At 40.2% G+C, this 14,931-nt stretch overlaps 1 protein-coding gene across 1 annotated transcript in view; it reads right to left on the bottom strand.

Moving 5' to 3' along the window:
• The window catches only part of SPECC1L (sperm antigen with calponin homology and coiled-coil domains 1 like), a 72,264-nt gene that overhangs the window by 42,165 nt on the left and 15,168 nt on the right, over positions 1 to 14,931 (bottom strand). Inside the window, exons 2-5 of the mRNA XM_082325388.1 lie at positions 13,449 to 13,638; positions 8,148 to 8,307; positions 5,542 to 7,175; positions 4,227 to 4,434 (exon numbers count right to left, since the gene is read on the bottom strand). Coding sequence (XP_082181514.1) covers positions 4,227 to 4,434; positions 5,542 to 7,175; positions 8,148 to 8,307; positions 13,449 to 13,601 — 2,155 coding nt within the window. The 5' untranslated portion in view covers positions 13,602 to 13,638. The remainder of the gene's footprint in view (positions 1 to 4,226; positions 4,435 to 5,541; positions 7,176 to 8,147; positions 8,308 to 13,448; positions 13,639 to 14,931) is intronic.

Here is a 14,931-nt window from a genome sequence, read left to right as displayed (position 1 = left end):
GTACGGTAGGACAGGTGCTTCTCTTCTACCATTATTCAGTCTCCTCCTTTTAAGGAGCATAGACAAGAGGATTGAGACAAAAGGAAAAGCAACTATCGTTTAGGGTAAGTGAAGAACAAGGCGACCATTCTGATGAATGAATAGCATAATCAAAGATGGCAAATCAGCAAGCTGCTCGTGTTTTACTGCAGGATTCAATTATGTCGACAGTTTACAAACCAGTATTGATTTAAATCACAGTCTGACAAGTCCTTGCTTTTTAAAAGGTAGATAATCTATGGGAAATACAGACTACAAATGGGAAAGAAAAACATCACAAATACGGCTGGTGGGAAGGAGAAACCAAGATAGCATCTGAATTTTATAAGGCTGCCAGAGAAAAGCTATCACTGCATTCTGCACCTGTAACTCTTACTGATTATAATTAGCAGTTAGAATTTATCACTATGAAATAAAAATGAGCAAGATTCAATTGTTTAATCTGTCTCTGGGGGAAAAAACAGAAAGAAAAAAAGAAAAAAAAAAAAGAATATTCAGATATGCATAGTAATTTCAAAACACGACATTACAATTCCTGATAAGCAACGCTAAATCAAGTAATTCTGACACAGGCAAATCCACAACAGGCATTCTCACCATTTTTGCACCAGTTACATTGGTTTGCCTTATACTAGGATAGTATTTCAATTTTTTAGCATAGAAATGGCTATCCCAGTATAATCACATCTACACAGAGTAGTGCCAGCATTGCCAGTTTAAGAATTATGGCTTCCTTACACAAGGAAGAGGCACTGGTTACAAATATACCAAAGCTCAGGCAATTTGCATGTCAGCCTTCCTTTTGAGCTCACCATTGTCAGACAGTAGGTCTATACAGCAAGAAACATGATTTTTTTAAGGGTCCAACGTTAGCAAAAAAAAAAAAAAATTACTAACAATTAGAAAATTAACATCCAATTGACTTTTCCAGCATTATGGTAGAAAAGACCTAAATATAGTAATGTAAAAATTTAGTTTCACAACTGCTGTCAAGATCCTTCTCAAAATGAGATATAGCAGAATTAAAAACTAATGCTGCCAGCTCCATAAAAGAACTATTTATTCACTGAACATTAGATATATCAACCTTCTTGCTCACCTACTCTTGTCCAAAACATTTACTGACTTAAATAGTTACAGACTAAGAGAACTGGTACGTTTAGCGCATGTACCTTGTGCTAAGTGAACATGCAACGAGTATTTTCAGGCTTCAGAAGAAACATCTGACAACTGCTAAGCTAACCTACAAATGTCAATTTTCTGCCAATCAGGAGACAAAGTTCTCTGAAAAAATCTTCCCACAAACTCCTATTAATTGCTTGGAATAATAACAGGTTTCTTTTTTCCCCTTAGTCACCGCAGATGACTAATGTGACAGCTCGGCTACCTGGCTCCTGAGCGTCGGAGCGGACGGCCGGAGGAAACACGCCATCTAGCGCGACGCCCGCTCCAGGCCCTCGCCTCCGCTCCAGCACCTAGGGACTCCTCTCCACTACAGCGTGTTTCATCTCGGCACACTAGTCAGGGCATAAGACGTCAGGTTACTTTAACATTTCCTAGACTTGTTAGATACAATACAGAAGCACTATGCTTAGACCTCCTTGTCCCACCAGTAAGGGGTTCAGCTGCCGCTGACGGCAGCTCCTGCCGCGCCTGGCTGGACCGCAGGAACACGCTGTACGGTTTTAATCAACGCAACTCACATCCTACTGTCCACATCAAAGAGATCCCAGGTTTTGCAGGCAGACATATTAACAGCAAAAATGTGACAGCTCAATATTCAGATTACTGTGAAAAACGTTTCATTACATGTTTGCTGTGCGTCGTTTTGGTGTTTGGAAAGCCCACAAGGAAGCGTGCCCTAAGTACCAGTGCTAGAGCACTTCACATTCCCGCATTACTATTTAGTGCTGATGAACCATTACATTGAACGAACGCTCACCACCTCACCTACGCAGCATCTTTCTCCTACCTGTAAAGTCTGTCTTTTGTGAATTCTTCAAGTGATAATTTTCCGTCACCTATCACTTGTCATTTATCAATGGTCTTGCCATGGCTTTCATTCACTCAGTAACTTTGCTGTTAGGCAAATTCTCTCCTTAAGGGGTGGGTTAGATTTCCACATATTTTAAAATCTAAAATAAAAGTTCACTAAAGAAAACCTTCATGGTTCTTTATGACACTTGGTTATTTAGGCTGAAAAAACACCGTTCTTCTAACTAGTGCTTTATAATACCTAAACGTACACTAAATCCTCCACATTTAAAAGCACAGGCATTATACATTTGAATAATGTGGCAGAATACCAGAACCGACCAAAAGTCTGATCAGCGTAAGATAACTTACTACTACTAAGATGTGCTTTTCTGTCACTTTAACACAAATTATTAAAAGTCTGTCTTTTATATGTTGTATGTACTACCTCCAAGTCTCAGATTTTCTGAGACACTGTTCTTCGCTGTCACTACTTAGAGGCTACCACCAAGAAACTCCTGTACGAGGTTTAATTATGAACCCATAGTGAACGGCGTTTTATAGTGGTCAGAGAAAAACAGTTTTTAAGCTTACGCCCTTCTCCGGGTGCCATCCTTTCTTACCGCCAGTAGATGCCACCCTCCTCCCTGCCTGTAGCTAAAACTGCTTGCCTCCCTGAAGGATCACACCAGGCCATCCACCAGTACGGCTGAATTTGCCAAACTATTCCAAGAGCGACCAGTAACAAAGACTGTCACAACTTGTGACAGCTATTTTGTACCCCCAAAGCAGAAGCATCTAAAAATTAGAGCTGCCCAGTAGTCAGGTATTACGAAGCAGGTACCGAAATGTTTACTTGACTATGGTGCTGTTTTCCGTACGGATGTATTTCAGTTAGCAAAGCAATGCAAGCAGAAAAGTGTTCAACCTTTTAAAGACTTTGCTACAAAATGACTTCAGGAACAAAGTCAGAGCCACTAACCATGTGCCTGAGCTCCTGCTCCCAGTAAACGTCTGTCTGCGGGTTTGGAACAAAAAGAGCAATAAAAAATTGCAGAATAAAAACCTAAAGCAATTTTGTCAAGAGAAACAGTGACTGCTGTTCAAGATAAAGAAGGGTTGCTTAGGGAAACCAAGCCGACAGCCGCATGTATGAAGACACCAAGCTTCAGTGGAATAAACAGTTTAGCTTGCTTAAGACACTACCTTTTCTTGATAGGTGAATTTAAAAACCTTTCTATGAATTTAAAATCCTTTCTATGAATATTTCCCTTGCTGTTAAAAGGGATTATGCTTTCGGTTTTTTTGCTACCTTGTTTAGTCTTTGTATACCGTGGAAGAACAGCAGACCTTTGAATTCTGTAAGTAGCACTGTGCAAATACAGCTTGCCAGGGTACAGTTGCCCAAGCTGTTATTTAGACGGAGACTAATTGCAGAATTCCAGCCCGTGGTAGGAATGTCTGAGCAGGTCTTGGAGATCAGAGAGGGAACTAAGGCGCAGAGAGCTAGACAAGTATACAGTAAACATGAATTCCATTATAAGCCCCAGCCATTTCTTGTGCGGATAGGGTTTTATTCTAACTTGCTTGAAGTTTGTCAGATTCATTTTTAGGTTCACAGATCAGTTCATGACTTGAGCAAATCCACACAGAAAGAGATATATAATACATCCATATTGCCAAGCCAGCTCTGACAGCTCTAACTTTCAGGGCCTCCGTTCACCCATTTCTCCACTAAAAACACCTTTCTTCAGGTGGAAGAAATCATTAGTTATACACATTCTTAAGCTACCTGATAACTCCTAATATTTGGGCACTCGAAAAAGAGAGCATTCTTTAAAAAAAACAAAAAAACAAAACCCACCAAAACACTAAATCAATCATCCAGTCTCCAAAATGCACAAGGAGCACACTATTATTAAGTCTGTAATTACATGTTCTTCTACTTTAAAAGACAACTTGAAAACAGCATTATCAGATTTCATATTTATTCTCCATTTACAGGTTTTCATTCCCATACCAACTACTACCGAGACTGGAAAAGCAAAGCCAACTTGATTTTTTTCCCCTAGCGTATAAGGGTTCTGCAAAGCCCAGTCTGACCTGAATTCAGACGTACAAGAGACAAGTGAAAATATTTTCACTATTTCAGCAGTCTACTTCAACTTTCTTAAATCATCCTTTCTCTCACAAGAGAAACTCGTGACACTTACTCTCCAAATCGGATATGATGAGATTGTCATGAAGCTTCACAGCACGATGCTGCTCTACTTCATCCTCCAACTCAAAGATAGTTTCTTTCATGTCACTTCTCTCAGTCTCTTTTTCATCTAGTTCTGTCCGAAGTTTTTCTAGAGTCACATTGAGGTCCTCAATTTGTTTCTTGGCTTCTTCCTGGAACACTCTGTATTCATCTTCAACCTGAAAAAGAACGTTTCTTATCATAACTAAATTGGTTGCATTTTAAAACACACTTTTAGTTTTGTAACTACCATACTTACAATATATTTCTGCAACCATAAAAAAGTATGGGACAAGAAGTTAAGTGTAAGCCTTTAAAAAGGTATTGTTCTAGTGCAACTATTTTCCTGAGCCAGAGTTAAACTCTTTTATTCCCCAGCTACGCTGACAGCAGTATCCTGTATTCAAGTGAAGCAACGATACCACAGCACCAAGGCTGTGAGCAGCTGATCCAACTTAACATCTAGCTGCCGTGGAAAAGGCAGGAGGTGATGGGAGAAACTCTTTACCCCTTCTTTCTCTTGCCCTAAAAAAGCCTGCTCTCTTCTGTCCATCAACTTTAGTGCTTGCTGGACCTGTGAGCTGATTGCTTTCCTTAACCAAGCAGCAGGATTCACATTTGTGTGTGAGATGTGTTAGTGAGCTGAAGTAGTTCCCAGAAGAGTCTTCCAAGCTATTGAACTGAATTAAAAAAAAACCAAAAACCAAAAAACAAAACCCAAAACAACAGGGAAAGGAAGAGGTAGTAGACTTCTCCCTTTCAGGAGCAGCGAGGCTATTTTATCCTGCCTCATGCAACTGCAACGCAAGTAACAAGCTGGGATCTGAGGCACAGTAACACTAACCCAACAGCAAAAATAGGGTGTCAGAAAAACAAGAGAAACTAGGTCATGGCTTAGGGCGGGTCAATACAGTCAGGCACCAATTTTAATAGACAAAATGCCCGGCTTTAAATCATCTGTTTCAGTATTTTTTATTTTAATAGCACTACCCCACTTTAATTATTAAAATTATATATTTTTTTTTCCCTCCCAAATTAAGGTTGATTCTAACTTTTTAAAAAAGTAACACAACAGTTACCCTGTGGTTGAATGTATCCATATAATTTTTAAAAAGACCTCTATCATCACTTTCATAACAAAGGTTAAGAGGAAGTAATCAAACCTAACACTACTGCAATCCGATTAACCTCGTAATGAACCCTTTACTGCTAAAAGATCTACAGCGACCAACAGTAAGTCATGGCGTACACGGGATGTTAAAATACAAGTTTGTTTTAAACACTACCTTAGCAATGGCATCCTGCAATCGATTGGCATCGTTGCGAGTGTGTGCCAGCTCTTCTTGCAGACTACTGGCCAATGTCTCTGCTTTTTCTTTATCCAGCCTGACACTCTCCAGCAAGTCTTGTATGTCTGATTTATCTCCAGAGTTGTGTATAGAATACAGCTCAGCCACTTTCTGCTTTTCGTGCTCTAACTGAGCTTTCAGCCTGTTCATCTCAATCTGGTCACTGGCTACTGTGGCTTTGTACTCCTCTAAGGTAGACGCTATTGCTGTTTTGCTTTTCTGCTCCGACTCAATGATCCGTTCCATGTGGTGATTCCGTTCTTTTAACGCCCCTATCATTTCTTGGGCCTCCTTGTTGTCTTGTTCTGCCATCTTCAACGTGTTGCTCAAGTGCTGCTGAACACCTAACAGCTGCTCTCGCTCAAACCGAGCGTTCTCTGCAAGGTCCATATAACGTTGCTCTAACTCCATGTAGCGACCGCTTTTCATATCTTCATCAATTACATAGGAAATATGATGCTCATCTAAAAGGGACCGAAAATACTCGATCTGACGGCTGAAGTGTTCTAATTTGTCACTTTGCTGGCACAAAGATTCCATCAGGATTACTTTTTCCTCTCCAAGTCTTTCATTCTCACTGTTGAGCTCTTGAGTTATTTGTTGCAAATCCGCAAGCTCTTGAAGCGTGGCTTGGAGCTCTTCAGCTGTACTGTGTTGATTTTCTTCCATCTGATGTATCCGTTCTGTCAGACAAGCCACGGACACTTCACTTGCGTTGCCACTGCTTCCCTTCCTAGATCTTTCTATACTTGGTACGCCCTCAGACTCCGAAGATGATGGAGCATCTAAGGCGTCATCGCTTGATGTCAGTGGCTGATAAACTTCACTGCACTCACTGTCTAAATTATCCATGGAATTACTATGTTGGTTGTCCATCAAAGTGTTTTCATCCTGACTCAACAAGTCTTCCATTGATCCGGGAGCAGAACCTTCCACTGAAGATGTCAGCGTACCACCACCATCACTGTGGTTGCCAGCTGTAATCTCTGGACTCAAAGACTGATAGCCAAAGAGTTTTTCAGAGTTGTCCAGCCTTTGTTCCAAAGAAAAGCCTAACGCATTTAGTCTGTCTTTTAACATTCGATTCTCATTCTTCAGCTGGTTGAGCTCTTCTCGGATGGCAGTGTTTTGTTCCTGTAACTGTAGCAACGTAGACTCTACATCAGTTGGCTGATGGACAACAATGGCCTCTTTTTCTTCAGATTTTTCATCACCTTCAAGCTGATCTTCGTTAAGTCCCAGCTGAGCACGCATATCCCTCAGTTCGTTCCTCAGATGCAAGATTTCCACATCTTTAGTTTTTGCTAATGTCAAAAGATCGTTCACCTTTGCTTCCAATGCAGCTTTGTCACTGATTTGATTGTCTGATTTGGACTTGCTCATTCGAATATCCGATTCTGGATTGGTGCGACTACGGGAGCGTTTTGCTAGTACCGTATCATTGGTCCCCTGTCCAGTCAAAGGCAGCTTTTTGCTCTGGCTTAAACGAGAACGATCGCGTATTCTTTCTCTAGAAGAGCTTGACTCTTTATTTCCAGATGAAGTGCTACGCTTAGTTGTGGAACTTGTACCTATATGTTTTTTGAAAGTTAGGAACATTAATTTAAAATACAGTATCTGTAATAGAAGACTGTGTATTTTGTATCAGCAATACAGCGGTCGATTTTATGAATCACACTGGTAAATACATTGCATAAAATACATTTGGAGTAAATATTTATACAACCTTCATCATGAATCAGTGCAGTTATACTTTAATTGATACATGCTTTACAAATTGCTATCCTTTACCAGTATTTTGAAAGTTAGACAGACCTTAAAGTTCAACATTCGCAAGTTTCTTTTTTGCTCTCTTCAACTGCTTCTGATAAATTGCACAAGAACTGCAGCAGTGCTATTCCTACCAGTTCAAGTTTGTCCTTCTTTTCAATAGATTTGAATGCAAGCTTTTAAGTCATGAATTGCATATTATGATTCCCCAAAATGAAAGTTAAGGTTTTTTTTGTATTTTCATCTCATTTCATAAAGATGAGGATAGATTATTACTACTTTATTTCCAGATGCTCTACAGCTTTGCAGGCATTACTGAATCCAAAACACAGCAATGGAAGGCAAGACATATTTCCATCCATACTGATAACACACTAAATAATTTCACTTTTCTGAACAGTTTCTGAAAACTCTCTCACTTTATTTCTCAAAAGCAATACAGAATGTCCAAAACGTTGACTGCAACAAGTGATGACATCTTAAAGATTTAGTGCTTGTGGTATGGATTTTTTTAGACTAATCTCTGATTCTCTAGATTAATTATATTATCTAGTTTTATATACTAGTTGCATAGTCAATACTGAAAAAAATAGAAGGAACACCCTCCAAAAACACAATTACATTATTAAAAAAACAGGAAACGAGCACAGGAGTTGTTTGATTTGACCGTGGCCTTACTGACCACTTTATTAGGCAGCCTGGATCCTCAACACATAACAGGAAAATAAAAAGCCACCCAACTACCATCTTTAAGGATCAATATATCCATTTACCTGCAATAGTTTTGGGTTTATTTTCCAGACTGTTCATGGTCGTCCCTGAAGCTGACGACGCTGTCGATACACAAGTGCTCTTCTTTGCCTTGACACCATTGGTCATTGTCACTCCACTGCCACCAGCCATCCCCGCTAAGAGGTCATCGTTGCTCTTAGTCTGAAAGAAAGGGAAGAAGCAGCATGAGGACAGCTGGCTGAGACGTCTGCAGAGCCAACACTACTTCTGTTCAAGATTCCATCAGTTTAAGAAGTACATATTTAACTAGTCATGTGTCTCTGCAAGAACGTTGAAAAGCATAAATGCACTGCCCTGTGCAGAGTTGGTAACCTGAGACTGAACTTCAATGCCTTACATGGGATTGACCAGAGAAACTGAGTCCCCTCTCTCCCAGACAAAATGATTAATGTTTCAATGCCAAGGAGGAAAAAAAAATAATTAAGGAAAGCACAGTAACACAACACAGTGTAACACTTCTCAATTTTGACTGAAAGTTCCCTTAAGTGTAAAAATGAAGACAATTCTTAGATAATTAAACCAGCAAATACTAGGAAGTTAGTATAACGTCCTTCAATAGAATATGATCAAGCATTTTCTGGTGGGCAAGCTCACAACAAAAAGATCAAACCAAACAACAACAAAAACCAATCCAACATTAATAAAATAGCCTTTCCAGCTCCAAATACTAAGCCACAAATCACTAGAGACTAGGACAGCATTCAGAGGCGGGGGAAAATCCCCCCTCACCATATATCCTTGCCTTGTTTTCCTGCTCTTTACTAAGCACTCTCAGAGACGGGATATTTGTTTGATGGACTTGCTGTCTGACCTCGTATGATCATTCCCGAAACTCCTGTTAGCCACAAAAGCTGCCTGGAATGTGACAAGGCAGTAAGCGCAGGAGTCTCAAGAACTGGATTCCCAAACAGAGAATACATCTTTCAGAATAAAGCAAACTACTAAGTTCTTAATCATTAATTGGCACTTTACAACTCTTTAAAATGCGATTTTTCAAATGGACAAACAGTCAAAATATGCTAAGTAGTCTTCCTATTATAAGGGCAAGAAAAATTAAAAGAAAACAGCTGTGCTAGCAGCATTTCTTGAGTAACTGTATTATTCAGCTGCATAACACATTTGAAGTCTCAACCAGCATCCAGCTAAAAGGTAGTGCTTAGGACTTAACCAGCTGCTTTACATCGCGACCTTCAAATTCTGCAGGTTTATAACTTCTAGCTCCCATACCTGTTCATGTTAAAACCTATACGCCAGACATTATGACTCTATACATTAGGAATGAAGGTACCCTTGCTTAATTAAAAAAAAAAGTTGCATCTCACTCCAATCTATACAGTTTTTTTTTGCAAGCGCGCATTTCAGAACAGCGAGGAACACTGATCACGACGTTGCGGAAAGGGCATGGGTGGGATTTGTGCCATTTACAAAGAGCAGCTGCAAAACAAAAGGGAGCTTGGGAAGAGAACGTATTTGTTCTGCATGCAGTTGTCAGAAATACAGACAATTTACAGGCAGAAACGGGTATTTGTAAGGGTAAAATCCTCTAGGACAAGAATGTTTTTATTGAATCATGTAGGAAACGGTAGAGCCTTCTAGAAAGGTTTATAAAAGGCTGGAAGAAAACACGTTACTCTGAGGCTCTAGTTTGAGGTGCACCTAAGCTGGCTTTTCTGCTAGGAAAAAGCCGCTGTTGCTCCATCCCGCTCTCCTCCACGCGCTTACACGCTGTGCCGGGTAAACCGAAGCCTTTTCAAAGGCTCCCTCCTCCCAGGAGCCAGATCAGCCCCTTGATCTGCTCTGTCACACAGCCCTGCAAAACAGCAGACGCAAGGTACGGACCGACGGGAAAATAAAAATCTTGGAGGGCTACAGAATCAACAAAGCCCACGCTACTTGAGCTGACCACAAACTACTGCTGTATGACAACCCTCCGTTAACCTGTAACCTAGGCAGATGTCTTATCTAATCTAAACTAATTTTGCGGGCATGGGGGTAGCAGGGGAGGGAAACAACCTCGTGATGCAACCAGCACCTAAACCAAGGTATTACAAAAAGGCATCGAACGGCGATTTTCTATTTTGCTACTGAATCTGCCAAGGAGTCAGCAAGCGCGGTGGTTCAAACGGACTGTTAGCTGTCAGCATTTTTACCCTGTTGAACGAGTGGGGAAATTAGATTAAGCTTTTAGACACTTACAGTACAAGGACATGTTATCAAGCCAAATAGGTCAAGATGTGACTCAGCTTGAAGAAAAAAAAAAATACGCTAAGTAGAATACACACTTTCTGACATTAGTCATCTCCAGTCCTTGCTGAACAAAGGAATTTAAGACAGCCATTCTTCTTCTGACTTACCCATGAACTATTTCTAGTCTAGGCTGGAAGGCACTGCCTCCTCTGCAGCCAATTAGTAAACAGTTTCTCAAAACTGTAACACTATACTCTTGGCAAAGAAAACTATTTAGCAAAGCTTTGGAAAAGTTACAAACCAGCAGCTCTCTTTTCTTAATGCTCCATAATGGCAACCATTCTTGACTTTAAAAATCAAAGTATTTTCATAGCGTATATTTTTAATGGAAGCAAAATCAATGTCGTATGTTTATTAAACAGCTTTTTCCTCAAGGAAAAACAGTTTCTCCCATTTACTGAAAACAGTGCAATCCTGCTTAGCATTAAAACCCCTACGGTAAAATATGAAAAATTAGAAAATATCATAATTAGAAATGCTCATCCAGACCTATTTTAATTTTCTATATAAACCCCCCCCACACTTTATAATTATACAATTCATATTCTGTTTTCCCCCACATCTTTCTTTCAGTGCAATGAAACTTGAATGATCACCTCTACAATTCATTTCGTCTTACTTTCTCAACATGCATAACCTTTTCACTGCACCTCATTCAAATCCATTTTTTTATATATATATATCTAATTATTCCTACGTGGGATTTTCTTTGATGCTTGCTGTTGCTGCATTTGAGTGCTTGAAACATCAAACTTCACAACAATCTGTAATTAAGTTACTGCATTTTGCAAACAGAATACTGAAGCCTAGACACATGAATACTAAAAATGCATTGTAATCTTTAATATTCAAATGTTGGTGTCCAAGTCCTGGCTTTTCAGGGACACTGGATTTTGCAGTTCGTTTGTACGAAGTACAGCTGCCGTCTAATTACAGTTAGCATGATCACAAGGTCATTAGCCAAAGAAGCAAAAAAATCATGATCTTAGAAATCAGAACACATTGTTATCTGCAGAGTATTTTTTGACAGATTGAAAACTAGAAGTGGCTGGCAGTTAACCTTCTGCGGTAATAACGCGTGCGGGGTGGTGGGGGTTGCTGAACATTTATTTCTATGTATTTCTAGTCCTTAATAGTGGCTTTTCATTCAATATCCTACTCAAAGTTTTCTGTACCTATACGCACACTTACTCTGAGAACCAAATAAAGCAGTAAGCTGTTGCAATTAAAGTTATTTTATGCTAGCTATGGTTGCGGTCTTTTTGTCAAGGAATATTAAATGAAATTCATAATACACACACCAATTCTTCAGGCCTAAGCGAAGATCCTACAACCACTGTGAGGAAAACAATCTATCAAATGCTTCGTCAACAAGATCAAACATAAAACTTTATGAAAAATTATTTTTAAAATAATACAACTTGTTATTGATACTTTTTTCAAGCCAGTAATTATAAAAGTGATGTGCCAGTATCTGTAAGTCAAAAACATACAAACGACTAACTTTGTTGTGTAAGTATGGAACAATCAAAGAAAGTAAGAGGCGTCATTATTAAGTCACAGAGTTGGCACAACAGCAGCTTAACAAGTGAAAGACATCCAGCTGTATGAGTAAGCCTGGCTGTAACATAAAGCCGAGATAACTCCAGGTAATTTTCATTGTGCCTCAAATGTACAATTGTCATAAATTCTAATCCTACGCCCAAACATAGCCAGAAGTGTTACTAATATAAGTAAAATTGTGAAAGCATACTGGGTCAAATTTCTTCAGTGTTAGATCATCCTCCTCCTTTATCTCACTGAGAGGTATAAGAAACTCGATAAGTAAACTACAAAGGACTTTTGTTTCCGTATTCTTTGCAAGGTTTCTAGAAATACAAAACAAGTAGTGTCAACAAGCATCAAAAGATTAAAGTTACGAAAACTGCAAGATATGTTGGGTGGCAGAGGAAAGGGGGAGCACTGGGAGAAAATCTAGCTGAAACCTGGCTTGCAAGTTCATCAGCAGAAGCATTAACCATTCTTCCATAAAAGAAAAGCAAGAAGAAAAGAGAGAAAGAGAACACACCTTTTGACTTCAGTAATCCCGCATAGCTACTACAGAGAGACCTCAGCCCTTACCACTTCTTTAATTCTAGGTCTCTGTTTGCCAGTTATTTAAATGGCCTATCTGGCGTCCCGGGGGTGACAGTGGTGCAGGTCCCAGATGCAGACACCAGCCCTCTTCCTTGTTCTGCTGGTTTGCTCCGGGGCAGCAGCAGCACCGCAGCTCTGCATGCTGGGCTGCAGAAAGGCAGGAGGAGGGGGTCCAGCCACGTTGCCATGCCAGGAGAGGGAGGCAGACCAGGCAGGCTCACACCATCCCTCCAACCCAGTTGTGTTCGCCCCAGGTGAAAACTCCATACCAGCACATCTCAGCAGGTCTTATTTTTCTGGGTTGTTGAAAACCATATGCTCCTAAATCTACCACCCTGTTTTGGTAATATAAGAGAAAACCTCTACCTTTGAACTTGCTCTCGGAGCAAGAATCGACTTGTGAAAATTCAGCTCAAGCAGTACTTCACACAAAGCAAAGGCCAAAACAGCTAGAAGAATGCAGCTGCACTGACCTGACACAGATCACTGATATCAAAAAGTTCCTCGTGTTAGATACCTCATTAGTCCTTTTTTCAGAATTTGTAAATAGCTCCGATCAAATCCCATTAGTCACTGACACACCATTCAGGCATAACACGACACTACTAATAACAGTCATCAGAATGCAGCTTCCACTCTGCTCCTTTTGCAGAACAGCCAAGTTCTGCAAAGTATATTGCTTTCCATCACATCACACATTGCAATATGAAAAATATAGCACAAAGGCCACAGAATTTCCTATTACCATGGCCAGTGCTGCGTAACTACCCAAATTCCTCTCAGTTACCCATATAACAAACCTCTAGTCTAAGCTGCATTAGACACGCCTTAAAATTCTACTCTTTTTAAAGCTTTATTGTATAAAATATAAATAATCAGAACGTTCTATTGGTTATTACCTTCAAAAGAGATGCTGATGTCCCAGTTTTGGAGAGTTTTGTTACTGCAGACAGTGAGGAGCCGTTTTCTGGTTTGGCTTTTTCAGTCGTTTGGGTTTTATTTACTCCAGGCACTTTGGGCACTGAGCCAACACTCCTGCTTGCTTTCTTCATTCTGGGCTGTCTGTTTATGATGCATTTACAAACAAATCTACAAGCAGAAAAAAAGAAATTTTAAATATAAAATACAATGAAAAGCAACGTCTTTTTTTATAATGCTTTATTTAAGACCAGAAGTCCAGAATAGCAGTAAAGACCACAAATTAGAGCCAAACAGAATGCATGTGACTGACCAATGGTTTTTGCTTTTTTAAAAAAGGAATTTTTACCAAGAACTAAGCGCTTCCTACACCTCCACTCCAAATTGGAGGGTTTTTTTCAGTTCTCTTTCCACAAATGGCACCGTACTGAGGGTATTTTATAAGTGACCCATGTCGCCGAGTTCATTCATTAGCTAGCACCAGAAAGGCTTATTAGGGCAGCAATGTTCTTTATTTCTGACTGTGGGAAGAAAAATACTGTGGGAGTATTCAGGCAACAGCCTGACTACCAACAACACTGGATCTGAGGAAAGATTACCACCAGCTTGGTAACTACAGTACTGAGAGAGTAACAGCAGTTGCAGAGAAAAAAGTCTTTTATAAAAATTAAAAGAAGTTGAAAAATTCAGATTCCCTGAAACCATTTATTATTAAAAATCACATTAATAAACACATGGGATTTTACAAAATTTAATACTAGTCATATGATCACGCGGATTATCTCCGAGAAGAAACCAGAAGTAACCCACCGCGTTTCACGGTCCGCAGTCAGGACACTTCAGCATCTTTACCTTGCCTTCCAGTTTTCTCAAACAGCAGACAAGTGTCAATACTGTCATTCCAGCCACGAGCAACTAAACGAAACCCCGGAAAACAAAGCTGACTTTACTCAAACGAGGAGCAGCTGTGGGAGACCCGAACGCTGCAGCTATCACAAGAACTGCTAATTCTGGAAGACAACCTAGGAAAGGGTAGACTGGCCAACTGCCATGCCTTGAAGCCCGGACTACCAGAAGGACTAGTCCCATCGGGACCTTCTTCCCTCCAGCAAGAGCGGGATAGCTGGCAGCTGTTTTCTTCGCCTCCCTGAGTCAGAAGACATAGGATGGAAGATTAAGAGGAACAAACTTCCACTCCCCTTTCAGTCTTATGGATTCCGGGTGGAAGTCAGTCATCAGGTTTATCTGAGCCCAATATCCTGTGGCTGATTAGGAACACGAGACACATCTAGTTGTTTCCATCTCTTACAAAGCGAAGCATCGCAAAGGCACAAAAAGCAGACTGGTGACAGAGCGCACGCGATGCGCTACACAAAGCCACGGCGATCAGGAGTACTAACTCATCTCAGCTAACGGAATTAACACCGCACACGAGCACACACTCCTTCCTCCCCATCGGCACCT

Source organism: Platalea leucorodia (genome assembly GCF_965183815.1).
Source record: "Platalea leucorodia genome assembly, chromosome: 12".
Lineage (NCBI taxonomy): Eukaryota > Metazoa > Chordata > Aves > Pelecaniformes > Threskiornithidae > Platalea > Platalea leucorodia.
The sequence above is the reverse complement of the archived record's forward strand: the minus strand, read 5'-3'. Positions and strand labels throughout refer to the sequence as shown.